This window comes from Acanthopagrus latus, chromosome 18 (assembly GCF_904848185.1).
Source record: "Acanthopagrus latus isolate v.2019 chromosome 18, fAcaLat1.1, whole genome shotgun sequence".
NCBI lineage: Eukaryota > Metazoa > Chordata > Actinopteri > Spariformes > Sparidae > Acanthopagrus > Acanthopagrus latus.
The window spans coordinates 23833793-23855460 of NC_051056.1; the positions used below are offsets into that span (position 1 = coordinate 23833793).

At 43.2% G+C, this 21668-nt stretch overlaps 2 protein-coding genes across 2 annotated transcripts; both read left to right on the forward strand.

Annotated features, from left to right (window-relative positions):
• The first annotated feature begins 999 nt into the window (after positions 1–999).
• On the forward strand, positions 1000–6142 carry fibpa (fibroblast growth factor (acidic) intracellular binding protein a). Its single transcript, XM_037078230.1, has 11 exons — positions 1000–1391; positions 1522–1606; positions 2152–2350; positions 2912–3038; positions 3611–3711; positions 3971–4104; positions 4657–4765; positions 4891–4954; positions 5064–5150; positions 5255–5352; positions 5869–6142. The coding sequence occupies exons 2-11, from the start codon at positions 1522–1524 to the stop codon at positions 5936–5938; spliced, it is 1074 nt and encodes a 357-aa protein (XP_036934125.1). The 5' UTR covers positions 1000–1391; the 3' UTR covers positions 5939–6142.
• A 2231-nt stretch (positions 6143–8373) lies between these two features.
• Positions 8374–19981, forward strand: efemp2a (EGF containing fibulin extracellular matrix protein 2a). Its single transcript, XM_037078100.1, has 11 exons — positions 8374–8565; positions 12544–12823; positions 13439–13487; positions 13613–13798; positions 14350–14472; positions 14585–14701; positions 16319–16438; positions 16515–16634; positions 16791–16917; positions 17397–17592; positions 18988–19981. Exons 2-11 carry the CDS (start codon positions 12722–12724, stop codon positions 19159–19161), a joined length of 1314 nt encoding a protein of 437 aa, XP_036933995.1. The 5' UTR covers positions 8374–8565; positions 12544–12721; the 3' UTR covers positions 19162–19981.
• Positions 19982–21668: the final 1687 nt, after the last annotated feature.

The following is a 21668-nucleotide window of genomic DNA, read 5'->3' on the forward strand; positions in this document are numbered from 1 at the left end:
AATGGGAGTTTTGATCTGATGTCAATGTACATTACTCAGAATTAGTTAAAGGATAGTGGTAAACAACTTTCAGCGCTCCCCTCGTCCCAGTGTTTCCAGCCTGAACAGCTAGCTGCACAGCTAACTGAGCTAAGGGCAGCTACAGTTAGCAGCAGTTAGTGGTTACCCTGGTGATATGCTGCCCCCTGTTTGTTTTGACTTTAAATTTGACAGGCGGCCAATTCTTCTGTTTGGAACTCTGCCGGCATCTTCTACTCACTGATCAGATCTGCCTCTTGGGTCTGACTGGATGAATGGCCCATTAATTTTATTACGCATTATCGATGGGCGTTATAAACCTCAGCCACATTCTCTTCCATTCATAATGGATGACGTCTGCTTTGGCTCTACTGTAACTTTGGCTGTAGTCCTGGAAACAAGCCGACCGGCTTCACTGGTGTGATGGAACATTGAGTGTTACAATGTAGTAAATAAGAGGCAACAAACAGAAATGGGAATGGGAAATGAATGCTGATGAATTAAAATATTAGAAGAAAAAATTCAGGGTAGAACTGAAGATAAACTGATGCTATAGAAAAAAATGACTATCCAGGAATGACTGTTTTCGAATAAAAGCACTAATATTGTAGGTCATTTCACAATAAAACTATTTCCCTACTACTAGGAAAAACATAATGCAAAAATAATCCAATAAGTGATCATAATGATCTCAAAACCACACAGATGTAGAGTGCAACACTGTGTCTTTTGTTGGTATGGCTGAAAAATATGCTATTATGTTAGAACATTCATCTTATCTGCATTTAAGACAATAGGACAATATAACAATAACAATATAATTGATGAATATTTTTTTTTTTGTCATATCAACATCTGTAAACAGGCTCAACAACTTAACTAAAGGTCAGTTAACAGGGTGCACTCCATGTAAAATGTTGTCATGTTCCTCCTGAGCCTTGTGATCAGCTCAGCGTCTGTATGGGCTCATCTCGAGAGCGCTTCCGGTTACGTCACAAACCGGAAGTAGCATGCCTGCTGTTGTTGACACTTCGCACCCATAGCAATACAGAGAGGAGGCTGCCATTTAATATACGTTCGTGCTTTAAAGAAACGTCTGTTATTTACCGGACTATGTGCTGGTGTTTATCTGGTCTTCATTCGCCGTTTTGTTGACTGGTTGTCAGTTTAGTCTCCGCTGACGCTGCTAACTTTGCGACGTAGCTAGCTAAAGAGGCTAGCCGTTAATGGGGGAGAGTTAGCTAAGTAGCTATTAGGAAGCCATGGGAATGACTTTTAAGCTAAGCTAATATAAGTTAACGGTATACTTCACACGGCAGCCTTTATTGAGGCTTCGTACTTGGATCTCCTTGGGACAACACAGGCAAAACAAGGTATAATGTCTCACTGGCTGTGTTTGGCACTCTTAAGATAATCTTACAGCTATTTGTTAAAAGCTACTTAAGATAAACAAACATTTTTCTGTCCTGACACATTTGCTTGAACTCTTTTGCCTCCACACAGATGGCTATGGAGCTGGATGTGTTCGTGGGCAACACCACCATCATGGATGAAGAGGTTTACCAGCTGTGGTTGGATGGATACACAGGTATGGATCACACCACAGACAGGTGACATACTCATGAGAAGGATTGCTTTCACTAAGTCCTGGTTTGTTGGAGTAGATTTTCAAAATGCAGCCTGTGTGTTTTACTGGAGTTTGTTTAGAAAAATAATCAGATGCAGATGTTCGTATTCTGGGGTCAGGACCACCCAAGGGATCATAAGATGAAATCTGAGGGGCTGTGAGATAAATAAAAATGTTGGAAATAAAGAAATAAATCGTATTACTACCACACAAATTCTTTCTTCATTTTTCCCTCTGAAAAATGTTCATCGGGATGAAGTAATGCACCAACCCTGTTTGGTAGGACTATGTCAAACGGTTGTGAATGGAGAGGGCTTTCTTTTAAAGGATTACAAACCCTGTTAATGTGCTACAGCATTTGAAAACTGCAACATAAATCCACATCCTGCACCTTTATAGTAGCCATTATGAAGTATGATGGTGTATCAGTTTAGAGGTAGAGGTACCAGTTGTTACACGTCGCTCATATAAACCTGTGAACCAAGTGTGTCCGATTCATCCACCAGTGAATGATGCAGTGAAGGTACGAATGGAAGGAGGAGTGATGGAGGAGTGTGAGGCCAGTGCAGATGTTCTGCTGAGTGACACCATGGACCAGTACAGGACTTTCCAGATGTGTGAGCGTCTGCTGTACAGTCCAGCCAAATTAGCCAACCAGCTACTGTTCCAGATCCCTCCTCATCGACAAGCCATCCTCATAGAGAGGTGTAGTAATGACGCTCTCATTGATTCTCTTGTAATAACCTGCTGTGTCACATCTCATTGTCAACATTTTTTAAGGATTTATGTGTATTTCAAGTCAGAAGTTAGCATAGCAGACCATAGCGAATAAGCTTAATTAACCAACAGTCAGAGATTTGCACAAATATATCAAAACGTAAAATGACAAATGACAAATACTTGCTTATCATATATATCAAAATAAAGTAGAAAATATTGGTATGGAAAAATGTATGTGTTTCAGAAGTACAAAAAGATGTTCTATACAAAATTAATATTATTACATTTAGTAATTTAGCAGCCTTAATATGGGCTGGATTTTGTTAAGCTTGACATATATTACTCTGATCTTGCAGGGGGTAAAGATAAAGATAAACAGTTTTATGATGAAAAGATGTCTAAAATATTTAATATGCTGGATTAATAATCATATTAATGATTTACCAGTAAGGATTCAAACTATCAGTGCAATTAAATTGCTTTGAATTTGCATTCCTATAAATGAGATTATAATCCCCTCGTGCGCTTTTGTATTCATTACTTTAGATACTATGCCTTTGATGATGCGTTTGTCCGTGAAGTCCTGGGAAAGAAACTATCCAAAGGAACAAAGAAAGACTTGGACGATATCAGTGCCAAGACAAATGTGACACTGAAGAGCTGCAGACGACAGGTCAGAACACTGAGAACACTCTGTTACTATGCAATTTACTGGCACAGCCACAGACTCACAAGTGACGTTTAGAGCTACTGCTAGATCTTCTTCTATGGGAGCCATAGTGTGCAGACTTTGTTCAAGTTGAATATACTATTGGTCCAGCGATTTCTGGATGTGTGCTATGTATTGTAAGTGCAGTTTGAATGCTACAATGAATATTAATCTGTCAGCATATAATGAGTTTGAAAGTGATTACTGATAGCTATTTATCAGAGGAGTCCGCAGCTGATTTAAAAGATAATGAAACCACCGAAATGTGACTTCTCCTACTCTGACTTTCAGTTTTAGACTGGCGGCTTTATTGTATTTGAGTTACAGTAAGTGAAAAACTGAATTCCTGACACTTGAAACACTTTCAATTACCGTCTTTTTGTATCTGCTATTTTTCCAGCAGTGAGATCAGTACACATGTTGTGATGATGCAGCTGAATGTCTGTTGAGAAAGCACTTGGGCAGGGTTTTACTTAACTCACAGTTTTTTAGTGGTTTTCTTTTGGTAAAAATCCTGCATCATGTTTTAATTTCAGTTTGACAACTTCAAACGTGTTTTCAAAGTTGTGGAGGAGCTGAAGGGACCCCTGGTGGAGAACATACGTCAGCATTTTCTTCTCTCCGACAAGCTTGCAAGGTAATCAGTGAGAGGAACAGAGCAGAAGCCCACCTGCCCCGGGTTTATTTTAAAAAGTATAGGTATTGCTGTTTTGCAGATCTGTTTTGTTGTTGGTTTTATGTTGAATTACGACATGACTTTGTGTTGTTGACAAAACAGCTGAAAAGATGCGTGATAAGGATATTCAAACTTACAACAAAAATAAAGTTCCATCTCATTGTTTTCTTTTTGTGTGTGTGTGTTTTTGCTCCTATAATGCTTCACCTGCTTGTTTCAGAGATTATGCTGCCATTGTTTTCTTTGCCAACAATCGCTTCGAGACGGGGAAAAGAAAGCTGCAGTATCTCACTTTCCAGGACTTTGCTTTCTGTGCCGGGCAGCTTATCAACAACTGGACCGTGGGGGCTGTCGGTGAGCAAATGTATTTTTTCTTGTTTCCTTTGGCTGATTCCTGCGATTTTCTATCTGAGATGTAAAGGGGCATGCACAACATTTTAAATCAGTTATGTAACAAGCATATTAATCATCTGGAACTATCTTAATCTGTCTTAGTTTGAGGCTTACAGAGCGATAAAACATTTGTAATAAATTCAAGGAAAAGATATTGAAAAAAAAAACATTGAAACAGTGAGAGAAAATATAAACAAGGCTTAAAATAAATGTCTTACATAAGAACAAGAGGTATGCTGTCTGTGCAGGTTATTATTAGAGCACTGCCTCCTTCAGTGAGACCCACTGACCACCAGAGGTCCTTCAGGTTTTGCAGATCATCATTAGGGCAAAGATGAATTTTGAATTTCTGTGTTACCAAATCACCAAATTATGGTCTGACAAATGTTTATTGCTTCAAGTAAAGTTTGAGTAATCCCATAATAGTTGTAAGGAAAAGAGTAATAAGTGATGACAGTAATGAGAAAAACACATCATTTGAACTGATTCGTGACTGACGTGTTTTCTTTGTAGATAACATGGTGGAGGACATGGACGTGGATCTCGATAAAGAGTTTTTGCAAGAGCTGAAAGAACTGAAGATTTTAATCACTGACAAAGATCTGCTGGATCAACACAAAAGGTAACAGCAGCACACGGAAACCTACACATTTCTGCTGATGGCTGAAAATGCACCGGCTTTAATTATCATGTTATCTTCTATCTTTAATTTACATTTTCTCTTTTCATTCCCTGCACTCTGTCCAGTCTGGTCTGCACAGCTCTCAGAGGAAAGACTAAAGCTTTTAATGAGATGGAGGCTAATTTCAAGGTGAGAAACCTCACGCCCTCGTGATGTGCTAAATCCAATCGGTCAGTAACTTCTAGAATGATATGAAAAAGGAGTGTTTTAAGGAAATTCCTTTTTCTTTTCCCCACAGAATCTTTCCAGAGGCCTTGTCAACATCGCTGCCAAGTTAACCAACACGAAAGATGTCAGAGATTTCTTCATTGATCTTGTGGAGAAGGTGTGTGTGCTTTTACTTTTACGGATCATTCGGCCAGTTTTTCTGAGGCCAGTTCCTCTGAGACTGTGATGTAACGTCTCCTCCCCTCCCCTCTTCTCCCCCAGTTTATTGAGCCGTGTCGCTCGGACCGATGGACCGCAGCGGACATGAAACTCTACCTCACTCACTACACCAACTCGGCTCACATACTCGACACATTCAAGTGAGTTAATGTGCTTTTTATTCTGGACAGCTTATCAGACAGAGACTGGCACCAACCCTGCCTTGGTTATCACATTCCAAAGGGGGTGCCCCATGCTAAAAATACAGTCATGGGAAAACTAAACAATAAATGAATACTGATACACACTTTGGCAGTTATTGAACGCTGCTGCAGCATGAAGTTGTATGTTAAAACGTCCCTGTTCTGCCAGTGGGTGTCACCCTATCTCGCCCCGATTTCTTAAACTGTAGTTACCTTGTTTCTCATGCAAACACTCAGGAATGTAGTTAAGGGTTTACACAGCCCTGCACCACTACATGCTTAACAAAGAGATATTCATAAAAAGAAACATGGACCCCCCCTCACCACTACTACACCGAGTGGACAAACGATTGCCTCATTTACTCTCTTCACCCAGATTTCACAACAGCAGTTTGTCATGAGACTTACAGCACCTCTCTGCTCCGCTCACTCACAGTTTTCTATCTGTCTGTCTCTTTGTTTTCTGCCCCGCAGACACCAAGTTGTGTGGGACAGATACATGGGCGTCATCAAAAGCTGTATCTTCAAAATGTTTCACGACTGAAGCGTATTTCTTCCCCTGCTTATTTTTTTTCCCTGTCCCCCCCCCACCCCACTGAAGCCGTTATCTCAGCCCCTCCAGTTCGTACTTTCTCTGTTTTCGATTCGTCAGCGGTGATAATTTCTTCGCTTTCAGCCTCCCTGCTTGAATCGAGTGTCTGTAAATCTGATTTGTAAATAAAATTAACACATTTTCATCAAAATGTCATTCTGTTTTATCTCATCGTTTCATCTGCTATGTTATATGGAAGAGTTGTTGTCAATGACTCTCTCCCGGGACGAGATTTTAGTGATCTCGTGCCTGCTGGATGGAGACTAGAGACAAAAAGAGAGGAGAAATAAAACATACCATGAACGTAAAGATGGCAGATTTATTATACTATAGTCTGTAAGTGTTTTAAATTCTAAACATCAGATTACATGTGTGATGAATTGAGACCTCTGCCAGGGTGTGGGGTGTCTGTGTGGTCACGGGAATAAAGGACCAACCGGGAGGGGGCCACAGTTTGTCCAGCCAGGGGGTCGTCTGTGTGACTTTTAACAACATCCCCCGTAATGACAGCTGCCACGTCTGCCACCACCCAGAAACTCAGGACAGATAGACAATCTGAGGGGTTAAGAAAAGGTTTCTGAAGCCAAACTGTGGAGATTTACTTTGAAGAACAGGATTAAAATGCAGTAATTTGCCCCCATGATTTTAAAAATAGCCCGATTGCGCTCTCTAAAAATATAAACATTAGCTCGTCTATTAAAGAGTCTTCAGTCTTAAGCGTTAATGCAGGCAATGGTTTCGTAATGGGTGTTGTATCTCTTAGAGTATCTTGAAATGAAGCCTGCAATTACAGTAATGTGGCTGCTGCTCATTTAATTTTGAGGAGGCTTTTATTTTGTGGGAAGCCTGCAGAGGTGGCAAAAGCACACGCATTCTTTACATAAGTAGATGTACAGATACTTGCGTCAAAAAAGACTGTGGAAGAAGTGGAAGAACCGATTCAACTTCTTCTCTCATGTAAAAGTAAAGTAAAAAGTTTCCCTCTGAAGGACATTTCTACTTCTTCTTCTACTCTATCACATTAATATAATTCAATAACTATTAAACTTAATCAGTAGGATTTGTCTGAGCTGTTCGTAAACGCAGCAGAAAAATAGTTGATTGTTGAGTCTCATTCCCAGGACGCCACATTTTGGGTTGATGAAACGCCCTGAGCAGCAAAAAAATGAAGAGAAAATGAGAGAATCCAGGCAGAGCGCTGCAGGTTCTCTGCAGATACAAGAAACCATCGCACCTTTTCTCCCTGTTTCAGCTTCCCTTTCTGTCCGTTTAGGTGTTGTTGCATCTTTTACACTGGGTCATCTTGCTGTGTCTGCCGTGTGTGATATTCAGTACTGATTGGTTGTAATCAGTCTTGTGATGCAAATGCATAAAAACTAAAAGCAAGAAGCCTGTTTGGGAAAATGTAAGAAAGTACAGATATTTGTGTAACAGTAAAAAAGTTGTCAGAAATATAAATACTCAAGTAAAGTACAGATACCTGAAAAATCTACTAAAGAACAGCAACAAAGTATGTTGTACTTCGTTCCTTCCCACCTCTGGAAGCTTGACCTTTAAGTTAAGCAACATCTTAACCAGCGTGCAACATAAAAAGAAAAAAAAAATTGTGCCGGAAATGATTCCACACGCAGTAACGGATTAGTCACGCGCAAACAGAGAGCAGCACAGTTGAATAGTGATAGTAGTTCATTTTCTGTGTTGTATCCCAGAAAGAGCCACCGCTTCATTCTACTGAACGAGATGACACATTTTCCGAATCCGTCTCCACACACACACGCACTTTCTCTCTTTCTCTTTCTCTCTCTCTTTCTCTGTCTTCCACTCTCTAATTTTTGTCCACATTCCATTAACTTCTCTCTCCCCGTCTATAAATATCCTGCATGTCAGATTGGACGAGAGCGAAGGCTTTAGTTGCTTTATGGAAAGAAAGAAAGAAAAAAAAAAAAGAAGGGAAAAGATGGGGGAGGTAAGTATAGATAGATGGGGGGTAATGGGGGGGGGGAAAGGGAGGGAGGAAAAAAAAAGGGTGGGAGAGCTTGGGGCTTTTGCAGGGGTTTAGTTTAAATGAAACCAGGTGTGTTGTGGGACCAGTAAGAGGGGGCATTTTGTAAGAAGATGGGGGGGCAAGTGTGTGAATCTGTGAGTTGTTGTTCCGCCGCCTGCGATTTGGACGGATTTGGAATTTTGGTATTTGGGCCGCAGACCAGGAATTTGCATCCTGGGGGGTCAGCGAGAGGGGGTTTGGAGAGTGGAGGGTGGCAGTGCAGGGGGCCAGAGGGGAGGGGAGATAGGGATGAGGAGCGGGGGGGGTAAGAATGGGCTGTCCCTCTCTTCTCCCTCTCTCTCTCCCTCCCTTGCTCTCTCTCTTCCTCTTTCCCTCCCTCCCTCCCTCCCTCTGCATGTGTTCAGCTGCTCCAGCTGTCGGTCTCCCCACTCACTCTCTCAGGGTCACACAGGCAGGAGTTGAAGGGACCACTTCTGTACGCCCAGCTCAGCCGGGACGACCGCAGCCAGCAGGAGGAAACACTGGTCAGAGGGACGCCGTCACACACAAGAGGACCCACCCGGAAAGATTCGCCGTGAGTTTACTTTAACGTCTCATATACACGCTATGAGTGTCAGACAGAGAAACTGCCGGATGCCTTATCACGTTTACTTAAGAGTTTTTCAGGAGAAGTAACGGAGGTGAGATGTGCCTCTTGGCCACTTTTCTGGTACAGGCCCTACACGTCACAGTTGCAGCTCTGCTCCGCTCTCTGCTGTGCTCTGCTCTCTCAGCCACACTTGGCTCCATGCGAGAGCCAAGATAACGTGGCCCATAGTCTGTGTAGTTTGCTTCTTGGCTCTGCGTTTCAGACTGTAATAGGGGGGTAGACAGGAAGAGAGGCAGTGAGTCACAGGGCATGTTTTATTGTACAGTATGTTACAAAAGTCTTTCCACCTCATCCTTCTTGTACAACTTTTTTAAAAGTCGGTGTCACAATCTCAGCAGGGGAAACTTACAGCAAGACGATCTGGGCGAAGGGAGAGAAACAGGTGCCAGCTACAGGATCATTGTACGCAGAAAACACCAGAGAGCGTGTAGGTTGCTGCCTTATTTCGATTTGACAGTGTGCTTTATCACTGTTTACACTCCTAATAGCTAACATGTGACATCTCCAGCGTCACTGTAATGACTCAGGTGGGATTACAAAACCAACAGGAAGGAGCGCTGTTCCCCCAGAGAGCAGCTCATCATCTTGTGCCACATTGTGTGCACACACTAATACATCACAGCCCTTGAAAAAGCCTTCGCGCACGCAGACGGCTCAGGAGGGACTCGGTACAGTTAACAGTGTGTGAATTTCTCCCTTTGCCGAGTGGTTAGGAGCGAGACTGTGTGTGAGACGGTGACCCTCCGGTTGTGGACGTTCAGGTTCAGGGCCACGACGGTAACAGAGCGCAGCTGGAGAGCGCCGGGCCACCATGTTCTCGGGCCGCCCCACGGCCACGCACAGCCGAGCAGAACAACGCAAAGCTCGCTGTGTATACACCTCAACCCATGACCGTCCTGCTGCGTGTGTGTTTGTATGTGTGTGTGTGGTCCAACTGTGTGTTTTTCCTGGTCCACATGTGGTCACTTTTATGAGGGGGCTGACATCTTGTTTGTTAAATTGTGCTGACTGTGTGAATTTAAAAATGGGTCAGCCCGCTCTTACTGAGGCCAACTAGAGCCCCAAATGGTCGTTATGTCAGGTTGAAGTTATTTTATTATGACAGGTACTGTATAAACACAACAGGTATTGTATGTTAGTAATAGTTGGGGTTTCAACCAAAGGCTATAATTAATGATCAGTTGGGAGTTCAGTGATGTTAGCCGACTGCCTTTGTCGCTCTCCAAGCGAAACTTAACGTTACCTTGAGTAAAATGATCGATTTCTCTGGGGTGGAACAAGGAAGCAACTCGACAAAATATTAGAGCCCGATCGATATTATCAGTTGGCCTATCAATCAATATCGACATCGCCACGTTGTCCGATGTGAAAACTCTTCTATTTAAGAAGATCATAATGCAGAAAAAGATGCTGAGGGTAATTTATACATTTTTAAAGTGTATCTACTTAATACTGACTGGAAGGGGTGGAATAATTATGCAGTCACTTATTTAACATTATATAATTTTACTTGATTGACATTACTTTGTAGAAACCTGTTTTCACTTCAACTTCAAAGAGTTTTTTTTGTAAATCTTTTGTTTTGTATATTGACCATGATTCTATTTATAAAAGCAATAAAAGTGGGAAACAATTAAGGGGGAGAATACTTTTTATCAGCACTGTATGTTTGTCTTTGGGTTTGATAACCACTGAATATGTGTTTATGGGCCAGTACATCCACATTGAATGCCCCAAGAGTTGAGTATTTGTTGGGCTCTACAAAACATTTAATTTGAGACGTTTTAATACTGAGATGTTACATATTACTGTGTCTAGTAAAATGTCAAAGTAGTACAAAAAAGTCATCACCAGTTCCAACAGCCCGCAGCGACATCTTAGAAATGTCTCGACCAGCAGTCCCAAAGTAAAATATATTTCACTTTCTATCTATATGACAAGAAAAAGGCAGCGAATCTTCAGATTTGTGAAGCTGGAATCAACAAACATTCAGCCAGTTTGATTGAATTATGACATAAATGATGACCACAGTGATGTGGTGTTACAGTCAGAGCCCAAACAATTAGTTACTGGACTGAGCCACGTTATCTGACATCTTCCTACACAGTGGGGAGCGATGAGGGGTTAGTGGGAGCAGTGGCTGGAGGTTTGGCACCAGTTATCCTCTTATGTGAATCCATGGGGGGTTTCCCAGAACCTGATACTCTGGGAACCACTGCCACGGCAGGGCATCCCAGCTGGGAACTGGCTCCCACATCCTTGCCACGGGCATTCCAGAGGTCCACCGCCACTTGATCTCCAGCGGCAGTGGGACAACACCCATGCATCCCTGCTGCCCACACTCAGTAGCCAGTGAGTGACTGGACCCCGGACTGATGGTCAGTTTGTTTTTGGGTGGTTTCGGTCACATTCTTGCTGGTTGTAAGTCGCCGCTGGGCCAAGTCCGAGAGGTCACGTACTGCGGCCGTCTGATTGCGCCGTGGTATGTGTTACCGTCTGGACTCACAGGGTGAAGGCATGTTTTGCTGCTTTTCACCACGCAAAAGGTCACAAATGGCACGTGATGTCATCCATCAAGTATTTGAGGGTGTCCACGTCACCTTGCGGCCTTCAGTTTGTCTCAAAACGAAATCTTACCAGTGAGCATTGCCTGGGATTGTGGCCTCAGGAGTTTACATCAGAGTCTGTGTGTGTGTCTGTGCACGTAGACAGGCGGTGATTATAACTTTCCTGTCATGTACTTTACACAACACTTGCTTCAATTTTTTTTCTTTTTTTCTTTCTTAATTCCTTGAATCGGCCGGCCTTTTCCGAGCGCTTCAGTCTGCAGGAGCCGGAATAGGTGATTTGTTTATATTTAGCTTAAACACTTATAGCCTCTCTCCAGGAACATAAACTGAAGACTGATTGTTTCTCTGCTGGGAGAAAAGCCCAGTCCCATCAGAAGACTCCGCAAACATTATTCACTATGAATCTACCTCACAAATATACTACAGTTTTACAGAACATGGTGGAACGAAGAGAGCAGCGGGGGGGACGAAGTACTCAGATCCTTATACTTGCAGTATAAAAACCTCATTACAAGTGCAGCTCTTGCATTCACAAGTCTACTGGAGTATTATCACCGAAATGTAATCAAAGTTTTCGTAACAGTTGTGGTAAAAAAGTAGTTTCAGAAACATTATGAGCGCAAGACAAGTATTGCAAAATGGAAATACACAGAGAAAGTAAAATATCTATCAGCTGTTGATAAGTGCAGTACTTGAGTAAATGGACGACTACTTAGTTTCTGTCCGCCACAGATGTCTTCTAAGGCCTCCAGTATGTCAAACAACACAACACAGCATCTGCACGGGAGGACGGTTATCTAAGTAAGTGAAGCAGCTGAGCACGAGATCTCTTTACAAGACTCTCGTAAAATATGCAAGTAATAGCCAGGATTTATGTGTGATGCTGCGATACACAGTAAAACTGGAACCTCTGGAGGCAGCACTCAGCGAGACGATCATTCCACCGGGTTGTAGTCGGCCAGTCTGCAGACACAGAGGGCTTTCTGTGAGCAGTGAATATGAAAGTATTTCTGTGATGTTGACTCTGTTATTTTCAGCACAAGGATGGAGAACGTCACAATGTTTATGTTTTCACCTGGCACGCTCGTTCATTCCATTTATTCCTGCTGCGATCAAGGGGAGACTGTTTGGTTGACAAACACCGAAACCGAGTCCAGGACGCGAACTGTTTGTGTTTCTCGCTGACTACTTAAAAATTGGCTTGAAAGTTGATTTATCCATTTCAGCTGCAAGGGGGACAGCTCACAGCACCGGTGTGAGACTGGGCTGAACAAGTTTCTGCATTTTCTAACGTTGTCTTTCCTCTTTGTCTCTCTCTCGTTCTCTCTCTCAGAATCACAGAAACCACTTCCTGGCTGCTCTGAACGTCACAAAGTCGGCTGCCTCTCTCATCTACCTGTCTGATAGCCGTGTGTGTTTGTGTGCGTGTGTGTCCGTGTGTGTCCGTGTGCATGTTTGACGTGCGTTCCTGACCCGACCCCCCCCCTCAACACACAAATTAGTCTATTAGTATGCAGGGCGCTTGTGTGTCAGTCTTGTGCGTGTGCATATGTGTGTCTGCGCTCCTCCGCAGTGCTATTTCACAGCCACCGAAAGAAAGTGACACCTACACGGTAAGGATGGACGAATCATTCTCCCTCCTTCTCCTCTCCTCTCTTACTCCTTTCTTTTTATTTGCATCCTTCCTTCTTTCTCTCTCTCACTCACTATACATATACATGACACGGCTCGGCTGATGTTACTGCTTTTCTTGTGTGTGGAAATCTTGGCCTCGACCTTCTCTCTTTTTTAATATTCCACAGCCGTTCCCCCCCCTCGCCAACATTTTATAGCAGTCATAGCTGGGGGTAATTTTAGTTTTAATTCCATGTTTCTTCAGGCCTTGCGTTTTTCTTTCCATGCAGCTCACAGCTGCAGTATTTTTTCCGCAATAATAATGACCCTTTTTCCAAACAGTGGCCTTAGATTCGGTGTTTTTGAAGTGACATTTGGCTCACGGAGAGCAGCTAAAAATGTCACAAATCCTTTATAAGCAGCAGACTTCTTGTCTTTTTGGCCCGGAGGAAACAAGTCTCTCTATCCTCCGCGTCTTTTTTCATATCCTACTACTGGGGATTTATTATGTATTATGAATACATTATGCAACTCCTTGGCTCAGTGGGCCTGTTCACATCTTTCTTTCCATCATTTCCTCACACTTCCTTTTCTCTCTCTGCTGCTCTTTGCAGGAATGCACAGATGGGTATCACTGGGACGCTCAGACCGAGCACTGCAAAGGTAAAATGTCTCTTTTTACCCGCGTTTGGTTCCATCGCACCACCTTAGTCTCACATTCAGTAACAGTTTTTGTTCATCTGGTGGGTCATTAGCCCCTAACGTTCCGTCTCTGTGTTTCCCATCAGACATAAACGAGTGTGAGACTATTCCAGATGCCTGCAAAGGGCAAATGAAGTGCTACAACCACTACGGAGGGTACCTGTGCCTTCCACACACTGCGGAAGTCTTCCCAGCTCCAGAGCCCGCCATCACGCCCACCGTGACCAACCCCTGCCCTCTGGGCTACGAGTCGCAGGGAGACAGCTGTGTGGGTGGGTGTCTGGTTTGTAGGGTCCGGGGGGTTGGAGGTGGACAGGTGGCCACAGGATGAGAGATCATTACGCATGTTTATGTGTGTGTGATTGTGTAAATTTATAGTCGGCGGCCACAGATTGCGAGGGACAGGTGGCCGGAGCAGGTGTTGAGACTGGAGGCAGCATGTTAGTGCAATCTGTGTGGGTGTGAGTGAGTATGAGTCCAAGGGGGGCAGACAGACAGACAGACAGACAGACAGACAGTGAAGGAATTTGGAAGATTTCACACGAGAACAGCTGCTGTGTTTTAAGAACCGGACTTGCGGCGAGAAACGTAGCCCCGCTGAAGGGGACGGAGGCTCATCAGCCTGCATGAGACAGCAAACATGATTCAACATGATGTGATATTTTCAGCTGTCGGGTGCAAATGAGGCGAGCGGAGTGGCCGTCGTCTGCCCTCCAACAGGAACACTGTATCTTCCTGTCAGGCTGAATGATGGTGTGTTTGCTCACAATAACCACATTCTGACATGTGTGTCCCTGCTTCACTTCGCCCCCACAAAACACAGACATCGATGAGTGTGAGCGAGACGAACACGACTGCCAGCCCAGTCAGCAGTGTATCAACTCACTGGGGGCCTTCACCTGTCAGTGTCCGGACGGTTACCGCAAGGTTGGCACCGAGTGCATTGGTGAGATCATCTGTGTCTATCTGTCTGCGGGCTTAAATATGACAACTCATAAATAAATGTTTGGATGAAGTTGGAGACTGACCTGAATGTCCCTCGTTCTCTCTCTCTTTAGACATCGATGAGTGCAGGTACAGGTACTGTCAGCATCGCTGTGTCAATGTCCCCGGCTCCTTCTCTTGTCAGTGTGAACCTGGTTTCCAGCTGGCAGGAAACAACCGGTCTTGCGTCGGTGAGTGACGCCTTCTGCTTCTGATTTAAGACTCAAACTTTTGTAGCCAGAAGGCAAAAATGTCTGAACACTCGACTGAAAGCTTCCAATCAGATTCAACCTTACAGAGATCTGACTCAAGGTCTGTCAGGTGCCTGATAATAATTAACACCTTTAAAAATGATGTGGTATGGAAATCTTAAAGGAACAGTTTAACCATAAATCAATTTTCAGTCGTTATCTACTCACCTCCAAGCTGATGGAAAGTCGGGGGAAGTTTCAAAGCATTTCTGGAGCAAACGAAGGAAGTAAATGGAGAGTTAATAAGTTCAACTGAAAGAAAAGATTAAATGGCTCCATACAGCTTGTCTGGCATATTCAAAGTTTATGGAATACCTGAGATTCACAAACTGATTTAAAAAGATGTTATCAACACCCTTTTTTAAGCCGAAATCTTCACTGGAGCTGCTAAGCTAGTCTCCATCTGCTTCAGTTATTTAGGAGAATGTACTGTAACACTGTTTTGCTGTAAAGCTCCAGAAATGTTTTGTGGACTAAGAAACTTCACCTGACTGTCCATCGGCTTGATGGTTAATAGATAATGACTGAAGTTTAAACTCTTGGGTGTTGGGGAGAACAAATCTGTAGGTGTAAAAAGTTGTATAAAGCTGTTTGTGACTCTAGAGGGCGCTCAAGGGATGTACTTTAGTCAGCGTTGGTTCTGGATCAAGACTACAAGTTTGGAAATGACCATTTAAATCTGGGGATGTGACATTAGAAAGAACCCCTGAAGTCCTTATGTCTGATACTTTAGATACTGTCAGCATAACACAACTGAACTTCCATCAGTGGTTGAGATTCATCGTGGGTTATGTAGGTGGCAGGTTTCGACAAGAACAAGTTGGTCCATCTGCCGATACACAGCATCTACAAAGAACGCCTGCTGCATGATACAGCCTCTAAATGTGAGGGTTTAGACAACAAAACTAATTGGTTATGTTGAGAGGAATCCTCTCGGACTGAGTCGTGTAGTGAAGCGAAGGGAAGCCTGCTAGAAGGATACATGGAATATAAAAGACGATATCTCCTGTTCATCGGTTTTGATCAAACTTGTTGGACGTGTTTCAGTTTCTTGAACAACTTTCATCCAAGAAGCTTCTTGTGTTTAACTTTAATTTGGGGGAAAGGAACTTTTCTTATCTGTTCAGTTGTTGTTTTGATCAGTAAGCAACAATCCAACGCCTGCCATCTCATATTGACTCAATAACGCTAAATTATAACCGCTGGACGGACGTAGAGTACGTGACATTACCTCGTTACGACAGAGACCGCCTCAATTAAAACCAGTGAGAACAAACAGATCTTTCATGAATAAATGAAAAACTGTTGCAACAGAAAACAGACAGTCGATCGCGTTTCCCATCTCGGGCCCCTTCGCTAACAACAACAAGCTGATTGAGAGAATTTGTACTCACAGTGTTTACTTTAATGGGAAGCTATTCTTCTGATTTCTGCATTCATATCGTGTTTTTGGTCCAGAAACTGTCAAAGGTCTTTGCGGGTGTGTTTGCTCTTTGAAATTAGTCACACACAGTTTTTTGTGTTTACACAATAAAAATCGACCTTCTCTCCCTTCAGATGTGAATGAATGTGATATGGGCGCCCCCTGCTCTCAGAGGTGTTACAACACCTACGGCACCTTCCTCTGTCGCTGTGATCAGGGCTATGAGCTCGGGCCTGATGGCTTTGCCTGTAATGGTAAGAGACCCACTCTGTCTGTAAAGAACATTCCAGCGAGGACATAAAAATAAAGCCTGACCTTGTATCTTGACAGACATCGATGAGTGCAGCTACTCCAGCTACCTGTGCCAGTACCAGTGTGTCAACGAACCAGGGAAGTTCTCCTGTGTGTGCCCAGAAGGATACCAGAGGCAAAACACCAGACTATGCCAGGGTAAGCACACCCGCCTCCATTTCCTCCCAAGGACCGAACACCTACCTCTCTGTGCTCCCAGAGTCACAAACGCTGCACTGAGTCAATAATCATTCTTAGACAGCGGTCTATTTCTGTCCCGTTCCTGTTCGATTCTGAGCCGTTCTTCTCCCGCAGACATAAACGAGTGTGAAACAGGTGAACATCAGTGCACCGACACACAGACCTGTGTGAACATCCACGGGCGGTACCAGTGTGTGGACTCGAACCGCTGCCAGGACCCTTACGTACAAGTGTCTGAGAAGTGAGTGACACCTCATGAAAGGTTGTGTGTGTGTGTGTGTGTGTGTGTGCTCGTACACAAACACACACTTTCACACACCTTTTCCCACTTAGTGAAATATGTGCTGGCCATCAGCTCAGAATATAATCAGCCCCTGTATTGAGTATGGCTCAAACTGCGAGATTACACCAATTACTTTTTCCACGTTTGAGTCCAAAGGTTTCTTTTGAGCACGCTCCAGTAAGAACACTATTACAGAGTGGACAAGTGTTGGATTGGGAACAGGTGTGGGTCAATATTAACATATCCCAGATGATTTAATATTAAATGTCTTTTAGAAAAACATTGAGATAAAAATGGCTACTGTTCAATAGTTGCTTGAACTCTCATCAGTCATCTTACTCCCTCTGCTGGCTGATTCATGAACTACTTCAAATGTTTTCCTGCATCAAACATTACCACAATTCAAATGGTTTAATCCTCTGTGTGTGTGTGTGCAGCCGCTGTGTGTGTCCCGTCAACAAACCCCTCTGTCGAGATCTGCCTTTCTCCATCGTCCATCGCTACATGAGCATCACCTCGGAGCGCTCTGTCCCCTCCGACATCTTCCAGATTCAGGCCACCAGCGTCACTCCCGGGGCGTACAACACCTTCCGCATCCGCTCCGGTGACGAAAACGGAGACTTCTACATCAGGGTGAGAGGAGAGTGTGATGGTTTTGTTCAAGATGTTTATGCAAATGCTGAGAGAATCTTTAATCTGAGTGAGGGGTAATATATATCCATCGTATCAGCGCTTCTTATCAAATTAATTCTTGCTTTAATGGCTGAATAAACTCAAATCTGATCAGTGTGAGTGTCAGTCGAGCTGTAGATGTTTGTTGTTTTGCAAAAAAATCTAAATCAAACATTATATTGTATCTCAAACTTGAAATCAAAGGGCCACGTTTGCACCATGGGCTTGTAATGTATGCAGGAATAAGAAGTTATTGTTCTTTCAAAGTTCCCTCAGTGTTCCAGTGTCTGGCTTATTTTCCAGAGAGAAAGAAAGAAACAAAAAAACAAACAAGAAAAGAAAAATCACAGTTCCTGCAGGCCTCTTTGTGCTCTGGTGAAAAAAAACATCATGGTCCTCTGACCCCTCTATCATATAACCTTAGGTGTTAACCAAAACCAAAACAAAACAAAATACTAACTATACAACCTAAATATGCCAGGAAATAAATAGATAACTAACACAAGAAAATGTTTGAATAATCAAACAAAAATAGAACTTCTCAGACAAACACGTGTCCGACTTTATAAAACTGCTCAACTGTGTTTTTCAAGGCAGACTTAGTTAAATTTGTTATCTGCCATCTTTACAACGATTCATGGCTCAGCCTCACGGATAAAACTTAACATACGGTTATCACATAAACAACTTTGCTGCATCACAGTCAGTCAGCATGAGCAGTGAGTCTATAAAACATGACACACTTTCTAATTGGAAAGCTCTCAGGAGGGTCATAAACTTTGCTTTCCATCTGCGCCTCTACAAACGACAACCAGTCACATCTCAGTTTCCTGATTTGGAAATCCCGTTATTGTCCTCCCACAAACTGTATTTAAGCATTTTTTTTTGTCACTGGTGTTAATCGCTAGGTGGAGCTTGGTTTCCTTTGAGAAGAGCCAAACTGACAGTTTTCCTTTTTTTCTGTTCTTCGCAGAAAACTAAGCTAAAGCTCAGCTAACTGTTGGATCAGGCTTAATATTTCAAGGAGCTCTGTGTAGGATTTAGTGGCAACTAGCGGTGTGTTTGCAGATGAACAGCTCTCACCTCAGCCTCAGGCTGTGTCTCCAGCCGGAGTTTGGTTTGTCCATTCTGAGCCACTGTAGAAAAACATGGCGGTGGTAGGATCCTGTTCCTCTGTAGATATAAAAGACTCACTGTAAGGTTACAAAAACACAATTCTTAGTTTCATATTACATAACTGCCGATCCAGCTTCCTGAATCTTACACACTGGGCCTTCATTGTAAGCACATGTGAGTGGTATTGATCAGGATCTGCTGTGTGAATGTGCTCAGTGACATTTGTTTTGTCTTCTCCAGCAAATCAATAACATCAGCGCCATGCTGGTGCTGGCCCGCGCCGTGTCGGGGCCCAGAGAGTACACGTTGGACCTGGAGATGGTGTCGGTTAACCCTCTGCTCAGCTACCAGGGCAGCTACCAGACCAGCTCTGCCCTCCGACTCTCCATCTATGTGGGGCCATACACCTTCTAAAGAAGAAGAAGAAGAAGAAGAAGAAGAAGAAAAAGATGAAGATGATGAAGAAGAAGAAGAGTGGAGGGACACAGAGAGAGATTGAGAGAGAGAGAGAGAGAGAGAGAGAGAGAGAGAGAGAGAGAGAGAGAGAGAGAGAGAGAGAGGAGAAACAGAGATGCAAAAAAAAAAAGAAAAAACCAAAGCTGTAAAACAAAAGTGGTCAATGCAACCAGTCACTGTGATGTTACACTCTGAGCTTTTTTTGTACTTCCAAAGAAAGCCTCACATTTCTGTCAGCCCACCATATTACACGTAAGATTATACATAAGATGAAGTATACATGAACATTATTGTCTCGCAGATAACAGCCTTAAAACAATTAGTCCAGTCAAACTTGTTCCCTCGTGTTTAAAGTGTCGGGATATCATGTTTACCGTTACGTTGTATTTAACGCCACTCTGATCTGACGGGATTTCTTTTCCTTACATCTGTTCGGGGTGATAACAAACCTGCCAGGCATTTTTTTTTTCCCCCCCGTCTCCCTTCGTGTGGAGCGATCCACATCCATATTAATCTGTTTTCACCGGTTTACATTCTTATCTTTCGGTTCCGCTCTGTTTGTCACTTCATTCTCGTCGGCTCCGTTTCCTGTTGACAGACATGATTCAGTAACCACTCAGACCAGACCTCAGCGTCCCGACTCCTCCTTCACCCTCCACCGTTCAGTCCCATGTGCAAGCTCTCCCTCACTGCCTTTTGTAGGCTTGTCTCATTGCTGATTGTGTTGTGTTTTGTTTTTGTCTAAGATTTAAACCCAAATAAAACAATATACCTTTTATTCTCTGTGTCACAATGGGAATAATTCCTACTTCTCACCTGTAAGGTCTTTTTTTATCCTGCAGCATCTACTAGAGCTGCGATGACTGGCCAGTTAAAGGTCCAATATTTAGCTAATTATCAGGTTAATTTTGGATGTCTGCTAGAAAATGTTAGCATACTTTAACAAACATTTCTTCTCTTTCTGTCGATATCTAAGCCCCCAGACAGACAGAGCACCGTCGTGGCTAATCTGTATAAACACAACGTCACCTGAAGCTCTGCGGCCCAAAACAGCTTTTCCCCATAAGCTCACATTGTGAAAGAAGCATCTATAAAATGGTGGATACATTATTTTGAGTGTCACAACCCCCTGCAAAATGACTAGTTTCACTTCACATAAATAGAGACATTCTGTCTAGAAAAGCCACACGATTAAATTACTATATCCCCAATCAAGTTAACCGAGAGCTGAGCCGGTCACACGCTCTGTGGGCCGCACAACATGGAAGACCTGGGTAATATCATAGCTGGGAAGTCGAGCCATTTTGGCTTCACTGCTCCACGGAGCAGCTTTCATCGGAATGAATATACAGTGGCTGTATAGGTGTGACATCACCTTGTGGCTCATTTGAAGCCCCAGGTTCTGAATCGATCCCTACGATCATCACAGCAGTTTGTGAAACTGTCACAAAGTCTAATCCACAGAATTCGTCACTACATCTGAATTTTTTTTGGTGACTGTCAGCTCGATTATAGCACCACGTTTCTTCAGCTGAATCAAAGTCCACATTTATGAACTTGGCTGGTGTCAGAGTCAAAGACTTTCACGTCAGATTCCAGCGTTCACATCCAGTCTGATTTGGCTTAGGCAACAAAAGCACTTTAGAAAAAGATATTTCTCACCTTTATTCATGTACATGGACACGATTTGGACAATCTGTGCCCATGAACATAAATCCTACATGTTACATTTCATCACTATTTCACAAACTGCCTTCACACTGTTTTGGTATGAGAGCATGTTTGATACTCGGACAGTATTTACAGTATGTAGCATGGAGACCTGCTTTATAGTCCAAACATGCACGAATCTCACTTTCTGCAATATGAGACCTTCAAGAAACACAGTCTGCTGTGAAGATCGGCTATTTAAATCATTATAAACCAAATCTATCTTTGACTTTTAGACTGTTGTTGAGCTTCCTGACTACACCACTTTAGGCTCTGTGAAGTTAAAATGTTCATTTGTACTATCTTCTAACACACTACGGCCCAAATTTGACATAAAATTGGTCCAGACATGCATACAGCCTGTTCCTTTGTCGAACACCATCCCTGTTTTCTAGCTGCTCAGTTAAACATTCCCCTCCCTCCCCTTTTTTTTTTTTTTACTAAAGACAAAAAAGAGTGGTTTATATATGAAGTCGTGAGAACAGGGTAGTCTGCGGGGTAACCGGTGTTCGAGCTTCCCTGTACCACCCCCCCTTTATCTGCACCCACACACTCACCGCAGCCCTCCGTTGCACAATGTATTTGCTTCTTTCTGTGTCATCGTCAGCTCAACAACAACAAGCTAACATCATGATTTCTTCCCTAAAAATGCTCTCAGTCGCAGCCCTCAGATCTCTGAGCTAAACAGCATGTCAGGAACATACAAATGAAGACAGAAATACCAATTCCCCATTCTGATTTCCATCCTCATCTCT